The 20,699-nt window shown below is 37.9% G+C and overlaps 1 protein-coding gene across 46 annotated transcripts in view; it reads right to left on the bottom strand.

Annotated features, from left to right (window-relative positions):
* The window catches only part of RIMS1 (regulating synaptic membrane exocytosis 1), a 489,881-nt gene that overhangs the window by 337,007 nt on the left and 132,175 nt on the right, over positions 1 to 20,699 (bottom strand). For 43 of the 46 annotated variants that reach the window (XM_043542504.1, XM_043542505.1, XM_043542468.1 and 40 more), the window contains exons 2-3: positions 5,775 to 5,988; positions 2,928 to 2,939 (exon numbers count right to left, since the gene is read on the bottom strand). In XM_043542504.1, coding sequence (XP_043398439.1) covers positions 2,928 to 2,939; positions 5,775 to 5,988 — 226 coding nt within the window. The remainder of the gene's footprint in view (positions 1 to 2,927; positions 2,940 to 5,774; positions 5,989 to 20,699) is intronic. The other 3 variants (XM_043542472.1, XM_043542475.1, XM_043542481.1) reach the window with 1 other exon arrangement.

Here is a 20,699-nt window from a genome sequence, read left to right as displayed (position 1 = left end):
TATGTCTCCAGTTCTGTTTTACCCACATTCTGACATATATTTAATGTTATAGCAGTCTTGGATGATGACCCAGCACATCTTCATTTTAAGAACACTTTCACAGCAGATTTGACAAAACACAAGGAAGGTACCAATGTGAGATTTCTAAAACTAGCTACAGCACTCGACCCAAGGTTTAAGAATCTGAAATGCCGTCCAAAATCTGAGAGGGATGAGGTGTGGAGCATGCTTTCAGAAGTCTTAAAAGAGCAACACTCGGATGTGGAAACTACAGAATCTGAACCACCAAAAAAGAAAATCAAGCTTCTGTTGGTGGCATCTGACTCAGATGATGAAAATGAACATGCATTGATCCACTCTGCTTTGGATCGTTATCAAGCAGAACCCATCATCAGCATGGATGCATGTCCTCTGGAATGATGGTTGAACCATGAAGGGACATATGAATCTTTAGTGCATCTGGCATGTAGATATCTTGCGATTCCGGTTACAACAGTGCCATGAGCACGCCTGTTCTCACTATCAAGTGACATTGTAAACAAGAACCAGAAAGTATTATCTCCTGCAAATGTAAACAAACTTGTTTGTCTGAGCAACTGGCTTAACAAGAACTAGAACTGAGTGGACTTTTAGGCTCTAAAGTTTTATATTGTTTTATTTTTGTATGCAGTTTTTTGTACATAATTCTACATTTGTAAGTTCAACTTTCATGATAAAGAGTTTGCACTACAGTACTTGTATTAGGTGAATTGAAAAATACTATTTCTGTTTTTTACAGTGCAAATACTTGTAATCAAAAATAAATAAAGTGAGCGCTGTACACTTTGTATTCTTTGTTGTAACTGAAATCAATATATTTGAAAATGTAGAAAACATCCAAAAATATTTAAATAAATGGCATTATATTAACAATAGTGTGGTTAATCATGATTAATTTTTTTAATTGTACAATTAATCATGATTCTTTTTATCGCTTTACAGCCCTAGTCTATAGGAAGTTCTGCTCTATAATTTCAAAACCAAGTCTTAGTCACTAAAAAAAATATTTGCCAAATAAAAGGATTGCCACCTATGTTTTTCCGTATTCAACAAGTGATCTACACTGCATTGTTTAAAAGATTTAACCTGATCATCCTGGATTAAAAGTAATGCAACTGACCATACTGAACATTAAGTGGGAGGCCTGTTGTCTGGCTTGCTGGAGGAAGGTGGGTACCTCTTTAAGTGGTAGAGAGACACAAAGATTTTGCAGCAGCCTCAGAGGTGGGTGGAAGGTGGGTACCTCTAGATCAAGTCGGATTAATCAATGCTGTATTGATTTAGAAACAGATCAATATTGCATGGGGAGCTTTCCTCCCCACCCCAAGTAAGTTAGATTATTGGAACTGGAAAGATCAGAAAGCCCCACAGCTCAATTCACTGCTTTGTCCAGAGTGCCAAATGTGCTATACGGTGAAGTGTCCAACTATGCAATGAAGTTATAATGTCATAATTCATAGTCATTATGAAAGCCCATGTAAAGTACACAGGAGAGTATCTCTTTGGAGTGGGGATGAACCTGAGGCTAGTGGGAGGGACCAATTCCCCAGGATTTGATGGCAGCTTGCCAAAAATGCCTGTGCAAATCAAAATCTCGAGATATAATAATAGTTATCGCATGCATATATGTTAAGCAATATCAAGAACACATTCAATTCACTCCCATACTATGATGCTGCAGAGATATATACTAAAAGTAAATATGCCAACAGCAATCCTAATAATAAAGGGTGCAGTTACCATGGAAAGTATGCTTCTCCAGCAGGGGTGCAGTCTTAGTCTTAAGTTAGGCCTGTGCTATGACCTTCAATGGAAATATTGCCATTCCATGACACAGTTATAGCATTGCTGCCTGAAAGTCAGGGATGGGTAACGCTATGCTTGGTTGTCATGCCTCCAGCACCTTTTTCTGTTCAGATGACTGAACAAAGCTTGCTAATTCCCATTGCCTGATATGCTAAGGTAAAAGTCTGGAGTACCTCCTCTGGGCTGGGATCCTGGCTCTATACTACATCTGCCTGGCTGGGAATTAAGAAGGTAAGAAAAACACACCTACTCTTTCACTCACATCCATCCACTATTTCCTCCAGTGCGGAGAATGCATAGCTGGATGAGGAGCCACTTACTGAACACAGAGTTCTGCTTGCTCCACATGAACATACTTATTTGACCCAGAAGTGCTGCACAGTGGTCCTATCTCAGAAAATGCATAGGCCTCATTGCACATTTCAATAATGAATCCGGCCGCTCCACAACTTTTCAACTTTCCAAAATGTACGATTTGCCTTTTTCACATGGGATTCATGAAGCACCATCCACTATACTTTTGCCCATTTTTAGACAGTATCTTTTGCCAGCATCACCATGGTGAAAATACTTCAGATGTAAAATCAAAAGACTGACTTCCCATGAATTAGAAGTCAACTGAATTTTTGCTGCAGCAAGAGTTAAGACACAGCAAATGATATATATCAAATTAAAAATATATTTAAAAAATTAAACTAGATTTCCTGAAGGCAGATGGAAGGACCTTGTATCAGAAAAATCAAAAGCCAGGTTCTAATTGTACTCATATCTACTGAAATAAGCTCTTTAGTACATTTTATCATTTCCTGCTCTTTTCTTGAACTCTTTAGAATTATAGAGATTGATCACTGCCCACAGATTTTAATGAATTTGGTTGATTATCCTAATTTTGGCAACTGCACACAAACTAGGAATGGTCTTGGGTTTTTTGTTGTTGTTTTGTTTTGGGGTTTGTTTTTTTGTTTTTTGCAAAAGATCATTTGTTTTTTGCAAAAGATCAATAATTAACATTAATATACTTTACATTTACTTTACTAACAACATTATAATAATAAATGATAAAAGAAAGCATGGATTCTAACCACTTTGTCCTCCTTTGGGAAAGCATCCAAGGAAGCAGAGTAAAGACAAAAAGAAACAGGAAGAGAAAAAAGAAAAAAGTAGGCAAATATTAATAGGCAGATTTCAAAGAAAGGCAATTCTAGTAAGTGTCTCTATAAAGAGTTAAAAACGTAAGAATTAAAAAAAATAACATTTGTAAATAAAAATATTTATAGTACTACATGCACAGAAAATATATATTCTACCATGGCCCCATAGAAGCATGAAAGATTGTAGCAAAGAATGGAGAAGTCAAAGAAGAATGGAAATATTAACAATCATGTTTCTCATGTCAGTTTTGTCATGAGAAACACTTTCTAAATCTTTTAAGGGCACCTAATAGGGCCTCTGTAGTTATGTATCTGGGTTTTCATCACAGGCTGCTTGTTTTCAAGAGTCCATAACTTAACACTTCCTCTCCTAGAAACATGTCAAGTCAGCATACCAGACAAGGCCCTAACCCAGCCATGACATCTGTGGATCTTTTTATTTTATTTTATTTATTTATTTTAAATAGGACAATTTGACCATTTTAAAGTTTTTAAGTGAGTCAAAAATTAATTGGAAGTTAATTGGTTTTAGAGCAATACTACAAAAACAATTATCAGATAAGCTATAACACTGATGTCTCTTGACCCAGTTACAACATGGTTAAAATCTGTAGTGTGAACAGGCCTTAACCATGTTCCATAACTGGGCTAAAGCTCTAGCCATTTCCAATCCTTTGGCCCAGTCATCTGTCCCAGTAATAACACTAGGGCATCTGCAAAAAACAAATTGTAACTGTTTCATAACTGGGTAAGGAGACAACTAGGTAACCAGATTGATGAGTCTGTTGCTTTTCCAGTACAGATGGGTCCTATCACTCAAAAATAGGTTATTTTATAGTGAATGCTTGATGTCTCTGCTGTGGGCTGACTTTCTTTATTGTGCCTGGGTACTGCAATTTACTATACTTAATTGGTTACAGCCTTGCAAAACCATCATGAACATTTACCAGACCAGGTACAAAAATATTCTAACTCACATTTACCCTGACAACAATGTTGATATTAATAAAACCAATAATTTTTTACTCTCCTGTCAAAATGATTATTTTCCTAGTGTGACACTAGAAAAGAATTTTGCAAAACTAATAGAAAGCACCACTGTTCTAAAGGTCTGGAGAGAGAATAATAATTATTGCAATGACTAGGCACAACAAGAAAAATTCAGGAAGCAATTTAAACCTTAATTCTGAATGTCTTTGGTTTTAAGTCACACCCCTTGGCTTTATTTTAAATACAGTAAATCAAATTTATGCTTGGTGCAACACAGCTGAAGTCAATGTTATCTCAGGAACAAATTTTGGACCAATGTTGATGTGTGACTAGAAATATTAGATAAGCAATAATTAAAACATGTTCAAGTTCTTCTGTGTTGTAAATATTGCAGATATTGTTGTAATATTACCTAAAATACCAAAGTAAACTAGTTTTTCCTGTGTAACCTGTTCTAATGATCCCACCTGCAGGTGATAGAGTGTGGTGCACACACATAGTTTTAAAACACTGAACATATTCAGCAGGTCATGTATGCAGCTGCATTCTTTTTTCAAAAAGTGCATTGAACTCCAAGTAGGGTTACTGGGAGTTAAACGAGTACACTAAGATTATAACATATTCCCGGTATAAATCTGAAATAGGCTGTTTCCGCTTTTTTAATTTTTTTAAAACCTGAATTTCAAAAGATCCTCAATAAAATAAATTCTAGTTCAGAGAAGAGGAAAAGAGCGCAACAATAGTTTAGTTGTAGAAGGGATTAGCTGTATTATACATTTTGTTTCTTGTCCATTTTTGAATTGAGTTCATATAGAAAAAGGGAGCTCCAAATATATTTAGGACACTGTCAAAGATTCCAGTGCCTTGGTACAGCATCTGGGAAGCTGCACTAGGTATCACAATAGCTAACAAATCCATTGATAAGATGAAAGACTATTTAAACATTTTAGAGCATATTATGGGGCCAGGATAGCCCCCAAAATCAGCATGTGGCAGTGGTCTTCCACATATATATCTCACCTCTCATGAATGAGTGGGATAGCTGGCTGCCACCAATGGATCCATGATGCCAGAGAGAATGGAATTGCTGGGGCAGAAGGCTTCCATATAGATCCCTGGGAAACCTAAAGATTTGGGGCCAAGCTCTCCAGCTCATTCTATACAGGTGGAAAAGAGGGCGCAAACCCCACCTGCCTGACAGAAGGATCAGGAATTAACTCCGTGAGAGGAATTCTAGTCCATGGTAAATTACAAGTACAGTACAATTTAAAACTAAATTAAATTAAAACTAAACTGAAACTAATACACTTGGTGTTCATCAGTGCAATTCGGAAGGGCTTACTTTCCCCTTCCCTGAGTTGATCATTCTTTTAAAAAGAAACACAAATGACCTTTAAACAAAGCTTTATGAAAAAGAAGTTTAAAATTCTACAGAGTTAATCAAAATTGCTCAATAGGGGAAATTTGACAACATCTAAGATGAAAATATGGTTTATCATTCCAGATAAAATAAGAATTTTTCCTTCAAACTATAGCTCAGCACAGTCATACAACATTTTATTTTATTTTATTTTATTTTAATTAACTGTCTTTAGGGATCATAAATTTCTTCATACTTTTGGAATACATTGTTTTGACTCGTTACCTACCACCACAGAAACCCCACCTTAGAAAGGGTCAAGGTGAAATGATGAATGGAAGAGATGCTAAAGTAAGATAAGTGAGGAACAATTTGTAGGTTTGAGTGTATCAATATTTGCAATAAAAACTATACAATAGAAAACTTACATTGTTTGATCGTAGAGAAACACGACCTCCACATCGTGCACAAAACTTGGTCCGGCAGTAGGAGCATAAATGACCACAACCATCAGCAAACTTTGTTTTAAGACAGATTCCACACGTTGGTGCATCATCCTTGTGCTCTCCCTGGTAGCGGCGGGCTTCTTCACCTATTTTTCTTACTTGCTCTTTATAACTTTCAAATTGCTGATGCAACCTCCTGCACAGAAGAGAAAACAGTTTATAGCAATAACAAGAGAAACTATTTGTCTTTTGATTTACAACAGCATCTAATATTCTAGGTCCTTTTACAACAATTAAAATAGACAATATCAAATACAAGTTGAACTTGAAAGATTGCCCCACCAGCTCTAAAATTCACATAAAAAATCTTAAGAGTAAACTAACAGGAGTAAGTGGTCATAAGATAATTATTTAAAAGATGTCAGGTGAATCATTTTATGTGACTAATATCAGTTTCAAATATACAGTTACAGATTATCAAAAAACCCAAATCAGATATAAATGTATCTAACAATTATGAAATCAAAGCTAAAAATACTTATCAATATTTGCTTGAGCATCAATTATTATTTATTTGTTTACATTGCACTAGTGTCCATAGGTTATAATCAGGATGTGTGTTGCAAGCCTCAGTTTAAAAGGTTAGATGCTATGGAACAATTAAAGACCATAACTTAAAGATTCCAACAAACATTCCGCCATCATCTCTAAAACCAAGAAAAAATTCCCCAAGAGAAATGCATATATTTTAACATAGACAGACCAGCATCAAATACAATAAAAAAATGCTGGCAGTATCAATACCAGAGGTATATGACAGGTTTCAGAGTAGCAGCCGTGTTAGTCTGTATTCACAAAAAGAAAAGGAGTACTAGTGGCACCTTAGAGACTAACCAATTTATTTGAGCATAAATACTCAGTACTGTAGCTCACGAAAGCTTATGCTCAAATAAATTGGTTAGTCTCTAAGGTGCCACTAGTACTCCTTTTCTTCTTTCAGAGGTATATGGACTTACTAAAGATTAAACTCTGGTCCATTTCTTGGCCCTTACTACAGTGGTCTCTTTCAGTTTTATTGCAGGGCTCTTCCTTCACAATGTACCTGGAATTCTGACACGAGAGCTCATGCTTTGCATAAATCCATATGAAATTATATGGATATTATAGAGTGTACCACATATTCCAGTTTTCAGGTGCCAGATTAGGCCAGTTAGCAGTGGTTCCATGAACAAGCAGTTTTTCCTTGGTTGCTTCCAATTTTGTTCTAGAATCTAAATTCTTCATTTAAAAAAAGTAGTCACAACCCTTATGGTGGTGACGGTTACCTTCAAAATGTGAACCAGATGAAAATAAACACAGTGGTGTCTTTTTGAGTCTGCAAATCTCCTTAAATAATAAATAGCTTTGAGAAAAGTAAGGACTTCTATTGACCTGAATGAGAAGGTGACTGAAGCTTAAATTATGACAATTTAAACTTCAACATCGTTAGCTGATCAAACCGTGCAAGAACGAACATCGAAACCATCTACTGTGAATAGTGGCGCATTTTGCTGCCACAAGTAGGAAAATGTTTCGCAGTGGGAACCAGGACACCACCACTACATATTGTTTCCCCAGTGTGACTTCTGTCTTTCTGTCTATTACACCTAGCATGGAAGTCATAGATCCCAGATGAGTGAGAGTACAATAATACAGAGAGACATTTATAACAGATGTACACCTCACCATCCTTATGTGGAAACCACATGCAAAATTTTCAGATATTTATACTTTTCTCAATATATATCTCCTTAGATATTATAAAAACATGAAAAACTAAATATCTTATTAATAGAAACAGGACATCTTGAAATTAATACATTATGTAAGTACATGTGTCTGTCCATGAAAGCCTTGATTATTCTCTTCATCATTTCCTCCTGCTTTGAGATGGCTACTTTATACTAGCTTTGAGAATCACGCCCTTAAACAGATTTTAGTTACATACCTTTTACTCTTGTGGAAGCTGTACATTTGAGTGCCCTTTTCTGAGATATAAATAGGACTCAATCTTAACTAGTAACAATCAACTCAAACTCCCCGCAAAATTTCTTCGAAGTAGTTGCATATTTTTCTTTTTTAGATGCTATTCAAGCTTTGCAATTCATCATCCAATTAACTAATAGATTGGCTGCCAGAATTAATGTTAAAATACATATATTTGGTGTTAGAAATGGTTGTTCATAATTAAATAAATTAGTAATAGCTAAGTAATTAACATCAATGTATGTGACCAAACCACACAGTCTAGTTTGAAGCTTCACTGGTTTCAAATACTAAAAGGGCTGAAGAAGAATTAATTGAATGGAAGCCTTAGTACTCAGGGAATACTGGAACATTTTTTGTTCCAGTACTTGGGCAATTCTAATAGTAAGCAAAGAATGATGTTCTCTGTCCTTGTTTTTCCCATCTGAGGGTAAGTGAAAGATGGGATTCAGGAATAAATCAATCAGCAATTACACTAATAACAGTCACCTTGTTAGGACACCATTCTAATAAAGAAGCAGAAGAAAAAAGGCAAAGTTATCCTAATTTTCTCTTCTCCCTCTCTATAAACATTATACACTATCCTAAGTGTTTTGTGTTAATGAAAAAGCAGGCTGTAGCACCAAAGACTTACTTTTGCTAAACCGCTTAAGCAACATTTGCAATGTCGGATTAGATAAGAGAAAAATGGGTCAAGAGAATTAGACAAAATACTGAAAAACAATACTACTACTGGTTACATTATTGGATTTCACCTTTGATATATAACTACTTTTATTAGACTACTAATGCCATCTGCTCACATATAGCTTTCTAATGGGAACTATTAAAAATGTTAAGGAATATGTAAAATAACCAATTTAATTATCCAAATAATTTTAAGAGTACCATAAGTAAATCAATTACACAGAATGTATCCATCAGGAATTTTGCTTAATGTTATTTAATTTGTGACCAGACTGGTTTTGCTGCAGTAAAATTTCTGATGGATATTTTGCTGTACATTTTGTTCAGGATGGAATTATAGCATGGAAATGAATTAATTTTCCCTCCACTGCACACTGGCCTGGTATTGCCAAACTTGGGTCATATAGTAAAGCAGGAAAGAACTGACGACAGAGAGAACAGTACATCTGTTTTTGTCTTAAGACCTTTGCCCTGCTCCTTTTCTATTATGTGTAGCAAAAAAAATGGTTTAGCTTTGAAATATTGATACGAAACAGAAACTTTCATTTCAAATTCTGTTGTTGGAAAACCAAAACAGGTTGTTGAAATTGACATTTTCCATAGATTTTGACAAAACCATATTTTCCAAGGGAAAAATATTTTGGTCAAAACATTTCTACCGGCTTGACTGATTAGTTTATCCTAAATTGAATTATTTTTTGATTTGGGGTGGTGGTGGGTTTTTTAATTTGTTATGTGGCAGTGACCATGGATTCATTATATCCCTTCATTTTCACTCCTAATGGTCTCACATTTTCCTTTTGCTTTGAAACTTTCTATGCTTGCTTTCATCCCAAAGGGTATTTATTTGTTCATCAGTTACCAAGCCAGATTAGCATGAAAAAATACACAATTCCTACCATAAAAAATTTCAGTAGCTTCATATGGATAGAAAAAAATATAAAAATTACTGAGGGTACAAAATGCAGACTCACTGAAAAAAATCAATCTAAATTTGGGTGAGGAAAAAGGGTTAGATTTTTTTTTTTAAGTTAAGGTTTAAAGTAGTGTGTTTTGCCTGTGCAGTAAAAAAGTTTCATATTTGTTTTTGTTTCATATCAACACAGTGCTTGCTTAAGTGGGTACAGAATAGTGGGCACACATGGCGAATCAACTGCAGTTCTTGTTTTGGATTACTTTATTGGTTCATTCCAAAGATAGATCTTATGAGAAATTCATGTTGTTAGAAGAGCACTTTTTATTTTATAGGAAATACAGAAGCACACTCTATAAAATTCACATTTGGATTTTAGCCCCGTTCTGCTCAAACATAGGTGTGGCTTCTCAATCTGCCTCATTCAAGCCAGGGACAAAACTCCTATAGACTTTAATAAGGCCAGGATTTCACCCCCGTCCTGCTCTTTCCTAACTGGTAAATGGGTTCACTAAGGGTAAAGTCCATCAACTGGGATGGAGAAGGATTCCAGCAGCCCCTTCTCGTGGGGAAAATAAAGGAAAAGATATTGTGTTAAAGTAGCACTAGACCTTAGAAATTAAGTACATAAAAGTAATGAAATTGAAAAGGGTTAAGATTTTCTCCAGTGACATTATCTCTCCTACATTGCACATATGATATGAAAACCACCAAATGTATTGTTTTATTTTGTTTCTTTTCAAGAAGACCCATTGTTGCTCATTGAAAAAAAAAAGACAAAATGTGACAAAAAGGTCCATTTAGCTTAAAGACATGTTCCATACTTTTTCTGCATACGTTTTCTAAGAATGCCATGAATTTGCATCAGTTTATGTCTAGATATATTTAAAAGCTTTGAAATATGTAGCAGTCGCTTTGGATGTCCAGCAGATGGCACTGAAGATTGCATTTTCACATTGTCTTCTCTCATGTTCAACTGAAATTACTGACTCTCACAACCTTAAACATCTAATTTTCTATAATAAAATTATTTTCTGTTGTGGGCACATCTTATTAGAAAAAAGGTGTCTTCTCATAAGTGGCATCGCTGTAAAAAGTGCAAAATACAGCTCAGCAACTGTAGCACATATGGTGTGAAAAAAATAGTGCTCTGAATAAGATGCAGTATCTTGCCCCGTACACATACACAATTTTTTCATAAAATCAGTTAATTTTTTTGTGTCTATCATCATTTTTAATTTTATATCATCCTTAGCAACAATCAGCTCAAGAAGGTAAACTCTATGATCTACTTCAAAATGAACATGACAAATTATGTGCTCTGGTGTATTTTCTTCAATCACTTGATCATACTCTGCTTTCAAAGCCAGGAGCAGAATCCAGCAATCCTGATACCCAGCATTCCACTGCTATCTCACAAAGAGCTGTGTGTATCATGTCCCACTCTATGGGTTGGTCCACACAGTGTTTGTCTTTAGTAGGAAAAGGAGTCAAGTTTAGATTGGGCTTAGCTAACACATGCTAAGAATAGAGACTACATGTGACCCAAACACTTTGCTTCCCTTATCAGTTTTCTACCATTCCTAGCTTTGGATTTATATATATATTACTAACAGCTTCCCCTTTATTTTATTTTATTTTTATAGCTGCCTTCACTTTCCCTCTAAACCAGGTCAGTTTTTTAAACAAAACAGAATTCTTCCTTGATTGCAGGATTGTGGCTTTTGGGGCATCTAGTAAAGTGTTCTTAAACAATTCCCAGTTGTCATTCACATTTTTCTGATTAAATTCTTCTTCCCAACTGATTTGGCTCATAATTGTTCACAGCTTTGTGAATTGGCCCTTTTATTGCATCAAATATATACACCACTGGTCTGGACTTTAATCTATTTGTACATTACAAATGTAATCAAGTCACAATCACTTGTAGATAAAGTTACCACAAATTTTTAGTTCAGTGATCAAGTCTTCAGTGTAAAGATTATTTCTAATATAGTATTCCACTGTGTTTGGATGCAATGCTTTTTGAATTAAGAAATTGTCTTCTATAATATTTAGACATTCAAAGGATGTTTCATATTATATGTATATTATATGTTGTTATATTTATTATTTATATTTGTATTATATTTTAATCACCTGTATTTGGTTTAATGGGAACTGTCTCTTTAAGATCAGGATGTGACATTTGACTGTAAAGTAAGCTTGCAGGAGACAAAGCAGCCTGTGAGAAACCCTGAACCTGTTTAAGCTCAGTCAGAGGTCAGAACTTGGATTAATAAACATCTTTATTGACAGCGCATTATTTTTAAGGTTTAACAATAGAAGTAACTGAGGGTTTGGGAACCTCAGGACACTGCTAATGAAAAGTCATCTGTACCACTAACTGCAAGTGTTCAAAAATCCTGAGTCAGGAACCTAAAATTGTAAGATTTTTATAAAATTACATGAATTTTAGGTAAAATAATTGGTTTGGTTTTTGTTTGTTTTGCCTCCTGGTTTCTCTTTAGTGCTTAGGATTCACTTAGGCCACATTTTCAAGCTTCTCTCTACAACCATGAGGATGCAAAAATCTTAGGTTTGTTTTTTTTAAGTGAAAGTTCAGATTCTCCCATATTCATATGACTCCAGGAACCAGGGCTTTAAGTGTAACACCAAATATCATAAGACTTATGATAAATCGGGAAAGTTGACAACACAGAGACCCTCCTACTATGAGTCCAGGTTAGACCAGTAGGAATTAAAAGTTGTTAGCCTTTAATGATGTTGGGTGGCTCCTCTATGAAATATGTTTGAGCTCTGACTAAGTTACAGCTCCCTTATCACAAATTCACATCGTGTTTTGGTAGAAATTGGTAGAATCAGAAGAGAGACCAAGAACTATCTAGGTCACAACACTGAGCTACCCCTTCTTCCCCTAGAGAAAGCAATTTTCAAGCTAAAACTTTACTAAATGAAGGGTTTTTTAAATGTACAAATTATCTAATTAAATAACTTGCATAAAATGTCACACATGGAGCTGCATGAAACCTGGCAATGCTGTAAGTAATTGGAAGATTCCATTTTCATACATTTTATTTTTTTAGTGTGCAGCTATAGCCCACCAGTGCTCTCAATTTTTATCTGTCGTGAAAGAGACTACCTACTAAAAGATAAAGTTGCTTCAGAAACCTTGTGACTCAAGAGGGACAATTGGTTGATTGTGAGTCAGTGATGTGTGATATCTAAAATAAAGGAAACTAAATTTGCTAGCTTCCCACTATTCCTCCCAGCATGATCACAGGCAGCTGCTGTACCAGGAAGGTTCCCTCTGACCAAGCCTGCAGGAACTTTTATAGGCTTTCTTTTTTAGCTAAAAGTTGCTTTTATATATCAAAGATGAACTAACTCTTATGAAAACTCCACTTCATGTCGGTTTTCAATTACATACTTCAGTAATGACAGGTTTCAGAGTAACAGCCGTGATAGTCTGTATTCGCCAAAAGAAAAGGAGTACTTGTGGCACCTTAGAGACTAACCAATTTATTTGAGCATAAGCTTTCGTGACGAAAGCTTATGTTCAAATAAATTGGTTAGTCTCTAAGGTGCCACAAGTACTCCTTTTCTTTATACTTCAGTAAGAGAAGCCTTTGTCATTGGGCCCAATCCTGCAGGTCCTGATGAAGCTAAACTCCTGAGTTCAATGGAATTTATCATAAATAAGGCCTTTAAAATTAGATTCAATATTTTTGCAACATACTGTAGTTATTAAGGGCCTGATGCTGTGCCCATAGAAGTTAAGAAAAAATCTCCCATCAACTCCACAGAAACGGAAGCAGGCTTAGAGATTAGGAAAGGAAAGGGAACAAAATAAACAGAGGGAAAGAGAAAGAAAACTAGTGAAGAGATGGAGAGGGAGAGGGGAAAGAAGAATAAGTGCTCTATCATCCACAGCTGTATCAGAGCTGTGCTCAATGCACCAGAGTTGGGAGGGTAAAATGGCTTTACATGACCTTTTTGCGACCAGCCCTTGTTGCAGCGGTTCAACTGCCAGCACGTTAAAGAATCATCAGAGCTGCTCTAAATTACGCTGGCTTGTAACAGCCAAGAATTACTCAAGCACGGCTTGCTCCTGTCATGCTTCTTTATACCCCCCAACAGCATGTCCCCAACATGCTCCCACGCCTGGCAGTCACTTGGTTATGTTGGGCAAAATGACCTACACCTCCTCCTTCTCCTCCAGCCATTTTGTGTGGAGCTAGGCAGCCATCTATCTCATTCCCCCCAGAAGCAGCTTAGGTACCTATGCCAACTGACTCCATGCGGCAAGGCCCGTACATGGATCGCTAAGCAGATGTAGGTGGCTATCTCTGAGACGGTTTAGGGTTTAGGACACAATCCTCTCATTAGCATCTCCCACTGACTAGCTTAGGCAGCTCCCGGCCTAGCATGCTGGCTTTTGTGGATCACATTCTTAGGTGCCTATCTCTCCCCATTCATTGTACATGGAGATTAGGCACCTAAATCGGCTTTGTGGATGACAATGTTGTTCCTGTGATTTTCTATGCACCTAAAAGTTAGACATTATGACATTCAGTGGTGAAACAGCTAAGTCCCTTCGTGGATCCCACCCTAAGTGACTTAACAAGAAAAAGTCCCATTGATTTCAGATTGCAAACCCTGGTGGAGGTCTACAGCCTGGTTGAAGCATTTGTGCTTTGGTTCCTCAGAACCAAATTCCTCAGAAGATGGCTTTGGTTGCAAATCTAGCACAGGCTATTTGCTTGTCGATCTGAGTTACACAACTTCAGCTACGTAAATAAAGACTGGTCCAGATGCTCAAAGGTAATTAGGCTCCTAACTTCCACTGACATGAACAGGAGTTAAGTGCCTAAATATCTTTGAGGCTCTGGGCCACTCTCACATCGCATGATGATCCTGCATCTGATTTTAATCAAAGGGCAATAGACAACATATTGAGTTCTATTTATTAATGTTTTTATACTGCACCCAAAACCATGCTATCTGAGCATCTATATCTCACTCAGGAGAGAATCCCATTGGTATCAATATGATGTTTAATGTCTATTATCATTAATACACATGTTATAATCCGAAATACAAAAGACCAATAGATCATCTAGGTCTTGTAAGAACAGGAGTGCTGCTTTTTGTCATGGAGAAGTGCAGATTGGGATTCCTTGGCCTTGAAAGTCTTTCTTTTCAATAGGCATCCAATTTTGTGAAAGCAAAAGTATGCAGAATATGTGAAAAGCAAAAGGCAGCAGTAGCTGAACTTGGGTACAAAATCACTGGCACTTGACAATGGTTTATTCCATAATTGCTCATGAACAAACTGATACAAGGTCCCAGTTCAGGATAGCACTTAAGTATGTGTTTAAGGGCATGTCTACACTTACCTCTGGAGCAATTGATCCAGCAGGGGTCGATTTATCACGTCTACTGAAGACGCGATAAATCGACCGCCGAGCGCTCTCCTGTCGACTCCGGTACTCCACTGGAGCGAGAAGTGTAGGTGGAGTTGACAGGGGAGTGTCAGCAGTCAACCTACTGTAGTGAAAACACCACAGTAAGTAGATCTAAGTACATCGACTTCAGCTACGCTATTTACGTAGCTGAAGTTGTGTAACTTAGATCGACCTTCCCCCCAGTGTAGACAAGGCCTAAGTCTCACTGAAGTTAAACAACCTGAAAACCAATCATCAAAAGTTTAAAGACTCTGAAAACAAATAATCAAACATTTTTCTTTTGAAAATAAATAACACAGATATTTAAATAACTCCAAGGTCTATTTTAATATTGTGAGGAGAGTGATAAAATGTACCGTATTCAGGACATTCCAACCTTTTATGTTCAATGAGATATTTTAGCTTTCTATAATTTACTTGAAAAGAAAAGGAGTACTTGTGGCACCTTAGAGACTAACCAATTTATTTGAGCATAAGCTTTCGTGAGCTACAGCTCACTTCATCGGATGCATACTGTGGAACGCATAGAAGATCTTTTTATACACACAAAGCATGAAAAAATAGGTGTTTACCACTACAAAAGGTTTTCTCTCCCCCAACCCCACTCTCCTGCTGGTAATAGCTTATCTAAAGTGATCACTCTCCTTACAATGTGTATGATAATCAAGTTGGGCCATTTGGCCATTTCCAGCACAAATCCAGGTTTTCTCCCCCCCCCCCCCGCCCCGCCCACACACACACACACAAACCCACTCTCCTGTTGGTAATAGCTTATCTAAAGTGATCACCCTCCTTACAATGTGTATGATAATCAAGGTGGGCCATTTCCAGCACAAATCCAGGGTTTAACAAGAACGTCTGGGGGGGTGGGGGGGGTAGGAAAAAACAAGGGGAAATAGGTTACCTTGCATAATGACTTATCAATGATATCATGATAATCAATGTGATTATCATACACACTGTAAGGAGAGTGATCACTTTAGATAAACTATTACCAACAGGAGAGTGGCGGGGGGGGGGGGGGGGGGGAGAAAACCTGGATTTGTGCTGGAAATGGTTCAACTTGATTATCATACACATTGTAAGGAGAGTGATCACTTTAGATAAGCTATTACCAGCAGGAGAGTGGGGTGGGGGGAGAGAAAACCTTTTGTAGTGGTAAACACCCATTTTTTCATGCTTTGTGTGTATAAAAAGATCTTCTATGCGTTCCACAGTATGCATCCGATGAAGTGAGCTGTAGCTCACGAAAGCTTATGCTCAAATAAATTGGTTAGTCTCTAAGGTGTCACAAGTACTCCTTTTCTTTTTGCAAATACAGACTAACACGGCTGTTACAATAAATTTGGTTAGTCTCTAAGGTGCCACAAGTACCCTGAAACCTATAATTTACTTAGTACACTGTGAATACTAGATTAGTGTCCAATTATTAGGTATTTATTTTCTAAGCTATTTCTGTGTATATTTCAATACCAAAGTTAGTGTTAGACAAATTGTAATTTCTTTTCTATTTTATTTGCTGTAGGTGACATCTGTTTTCATTCTTTAATTAAAATACTTTGTTAAATATGCATTTATGGCCTATCATCTAAATAATAACACAGGTGCTGTAAATAAATTCATCTTTTCAAATATAGTTCCAATAAGCAGTCACCAAATTCCCATGGGAAAATGAATTTCTGGTTTTAGCTGCAGTATTCACATACAAATCACTTCATGAAACCAGCCCAGATTGCTAATGGCAAACCCCAAAATCATAAGAAATACAAGAAATATAAAGTAAAGCCTATATTGGCATACATTATCCTTCACACACTGAAGCCAACAGACATTCCAAATGCACGCCATCTGTTCTCCAGCAAATCATCCTGCTCAGCCACAATCACCCACCACGGTCACACACAAACTAGCATAACTCTGCCCTATGTTTGATGTATTTCTATGGGATTCCTCATTATTTTTCCTACTTATGGCATTTTTTACATTATTGCCCCTTAGGAATGTTAACCAGCTATAACAAACTTCTTTGTTTGTAATATTAGAATTGTGAACTATGCTATGCTATTAGTGATTGTTCTATCAGTGAGGCACCTTTGGTTATGTGCCATAAGCAGCACGGATGTGTTAATCTTTGATATGTATATTGCTTTGTATTTTGTTTTATCCGAATGGAGAAGTTAAGGTTGTCTGGTTGAAATTTCAGTGAAAGTGCTTTGCACCTTTTGAAACAAAACAACAACAACAAAAAGGACACTCGCTGTTATGCAAACATCTTATGCAAAATATTAAATGAGAATTTGCATATTCTGATTTGCATCCAATTTGTTCATATCCCCAAACTTCAGCTTTAAAAAAAACTGATTGAAGGTTTAGCTGGTGAAAGGTGTCAGATTGACAACTCTTGTAAACAAAGTCCTCTATTTATCAAGCAGCAGGGCAAGTTTCCCATGCTCACTGCACTGCCAGCATACCTCAAATCTCATCAGGAAGGACTTCCTTTATTGGTAACAGGGGTAGTTCAGACTCCAAGACCCTTACAATTCTTGGCCTCTTCTAAATATGTTAATTAGTGCAAACAGAGGGAACTTGAACTGAAACAAACCAAATTATCTCAGAGGGGCCAAACAAGGCTTAGATGGAAATATATACATAACACGAGAAGGATGGGGATCTATAGGATGTCCTAAATTACCACTATTTGGGAAACTAAAACATTTCATTTTATGTTACATTACTGTATTAAACAGGAGGATTTGAAGATGCAAACTAAAATTTTCAAACTCGGTGTCTAAAGTTAAACTACTAAATCAAAATTTAGATGCCCAAATAAAATCTTTTGGCCAGAAGCTACATATATAAATACCTTCTAAAAGAAAATACATCTGTTGGAAATTTACCTAAAGTTTCATCAGGATTCAGAAAGAAAGAAATATACTACTATCTTCACTGGCCAATCAACACCTTTAATTCTCAATTTTCTTAGAGCAACATGAGACAACACTGTTAGCAAAATAAGTGTGCTTCAAAATGTTTGGGAATCAAGAGCACTGATTAGCTGGTGAGGAGGCAATGATTTATAATACAGGGAATGAGTATAAAACCACTCAGTGAACGTTTTGTTGCTGGTACTGAGCCATAGCCAACTAACAGCTGCAAACAAGCGGAGAAAGAATGAACATGAACACTGGCAGAATGGGCTCAGTTTAAAAATAGTTATAGTGCTACTTGATCCTAGACAGGCTTTTATCGAATGCATCCATTTTAAATATATTTTCCTTTACCCAGATATTATAGAGAGGGCTTTCAATTCTGCTTTCATAACTGAAGGCAGAATCTAGAATATTTCAGACAAAGGTTCAGCTTTTCCCCCAATCATTTGTCTAGGGCTAGGCATATTCACCTTTCCATACTAGTCTCATAAAAGCAATGCTGAATCTCATTCAGCATAAAGTTCTCATCTTTCACACAAGTGTCATGCAAAAATGTGTCTTCTCAGTGAGCTGACCTTCTGTATAATCAGGAGAGGTTAGTGCAGTACTGCATTAACGCTGCCGTTTTGTTGGCAGAAGTACTGTGAGCTTTGTGGTAGTGGTGTAAATAATCTGTGTGAGCATGAACAGGATCACCTCCACTGAACCAAAAAGTTTTATGAAGTACCTATGCCAAATATTTTAATGAAGTACTTATGCCTCAAAATACATTATATGAGTCATTGAAGAATACTCTGATTTATTTTCTCTTCATAAGCACCAATTTAGGTACTTCAGCCATGCCCATCGGTGCGCTATTTGAGTGCCTCAGAAATTCAATAAGCAGAACACAGCAATATGCTATATCTCTCTTCTTCCCCATTCTGAAGGGAGATTAATTTTTATTTGTTCAAATATGTGATTTTGATGGAATTACTGAGGAAAGGTTAGGTCAAAGAAGTAGGATTTATGTTTCATTATGAAGCCAGTGATGTTTGTGATCATTCTTATCTCCTCCAGAAGCTAATCCCACTGTCACAAGCAGACTCAAATATCTATGTGGCCCAACCACTAGAGGAGGACAGAGGGCCACACTGTGTAAGCACACACAGGGCATGAAGTTCACACAAAAACAAATGGAAAGTGATGGGGTAAATTAGACTGAGTGAGGAATAACTTAATGACACTAGCCATATATGGTATCAATTGCTTGATAAACTCACACAGAATATATACTTACCGAAGGGATAAGCAAACCTCTCAAATGTACCTCATTGTGTGATACCTCCCACACTGAGGCTGTTCTATACCCGCTTTCTTACTGCACTGCAATTTTAGGTGATATTCCAGCCTGCATCTCTGGGACCTGTATTCCTTCGCTTCTTACCCTCCTCTCCAGGAAGCAGAGAGATGGCTGCTGCTCAAGAACCAACAGGGAAGGAGTGAGAAGGTATAAGCTGAGGGGAACTAATACCTTTTTTATAAGACAGGAGGGATGTTGGGTAGGGTTGCCAACTTTCTGATCGCAGAAAACTGAATAGTCTTGCCCCGCCCTGCCCCACTCTGTCCCCAAGGCCCTCCTCCCCAGCTCACTCCATTCCCCTCCCTCCGTCGCTTGCTCTCCCCCACCCTCGCTCAATCGTTCATTTTAACTGGGCTGGGGCAGGGGGTTGGGGTGCGGGAGGGGGTGAGGGCTCTGACGGGGAGTGTGGGCTCTGGGATGGGGCCAGAGATGAGGGGTTTAGGGTACAGGAGGGGGCTCTAGGATAGGGGGCCAAGGGGTTTGGAGTGCAGGAGGGGGATCCAGGCTGGGGGTTGGAGTGTGGGAGGGGGTTCAGGGTGTGGACTCTGGGCAGCACTTACTTCAGGAGGCTTCCAGAAGCTACTGGCATGCCCCTGCGCCCCCTAGGTGCAGAGGTAGCCAGGGGGCTCTGTGTGCTGCCTCCATCTTCACGCACCACCCCCACAGCTCCCACTGGCCGCTGTTCCTGGCCAATGGGAGCTGTGGAGCCGGAGATTGGGATGGGGGTAGCACGTAAAGCTTCCCTGGCCGGCCCTGCACCTAGGGGCCGCAGGGACATGCAGGCCGCTTCCGGGAGCCCTGCGGAGCCAGGGCAGGCAGGGAGCCTGCCTTAGCCCTGCTGCATGCTGACCAAACTTTTAGCGGACTGGTCCTGCCAGGGTCCCTTTTTGACCAGGCATTCCAGTCAAAAACCAGATGCCTGGCAACCCTATGTTGGAGAGAGCAGAACAGGCCCTGGGCAGCTTAGCTCTTTCTGCTCCCTTCGCTATTGTGAAAAAAGCATGGCTCCTCTCCATTGCCACCTCCTCTCCCCTCACATGCCTCTCTTTGTGCCAAAAGGAAAGGGAGAAGGGAGGAAAAAGCAATAGAGGTCCCAAAGTTGCTGTAGCAGGGGAAGCTTGGGAAGCCTCTCATCTCCCAGAAAGGGGAAGAGGCACAGCAGTTGAAGCAATGTAGGGAGGTCCCAGCCAGCAATAACTGGGAGGAGAAGAGGGTATATATTCATTGGGGGGATTGTTTTTTTGTGGGGTAAGAGGCGACGCTGTGGCAGCACTGTGTGTCTGGAGGGCTACATTAACTCAGTCTGTGGCCTGGATAGAGAAAATAGCCCACACAGACACCAAATAGCTAAAAGGTGGGGTATATGATTTTATTGTGTGTTGTGCCAAAGCTGACAGACTATAATGTTTTTTTTAAATAGAAAACCTGATTTTAAGGATGTTTTAAATGTAATAAATTAGTTTTGCTCTCTGTAACTGGATAATGCAGGAGGGAAGGGCAAAGCCTGCTACGGACTGCAAAACTAGTATATATTACATTCAG

This window comes from Chelonia mydas, chromosome 3, assembly GCF_015237465.2.
Source record: "Chelonia mydas isolate rCheMyd1 chromosome 3, rCheMyd1.pri.v2, whole genome shotgun sequence".
NCBI classification, from domain to species: Eukaryota; Metazoa; Chordata; order Testudines; family Cheloniidae; genus Chelonia; species Chelonia mydas.
The sequence above is the reverse complement of the archived record's forward strand: the minus strand, read 5'-3'. Positions and strand labels throughout refer to the sequence as shown.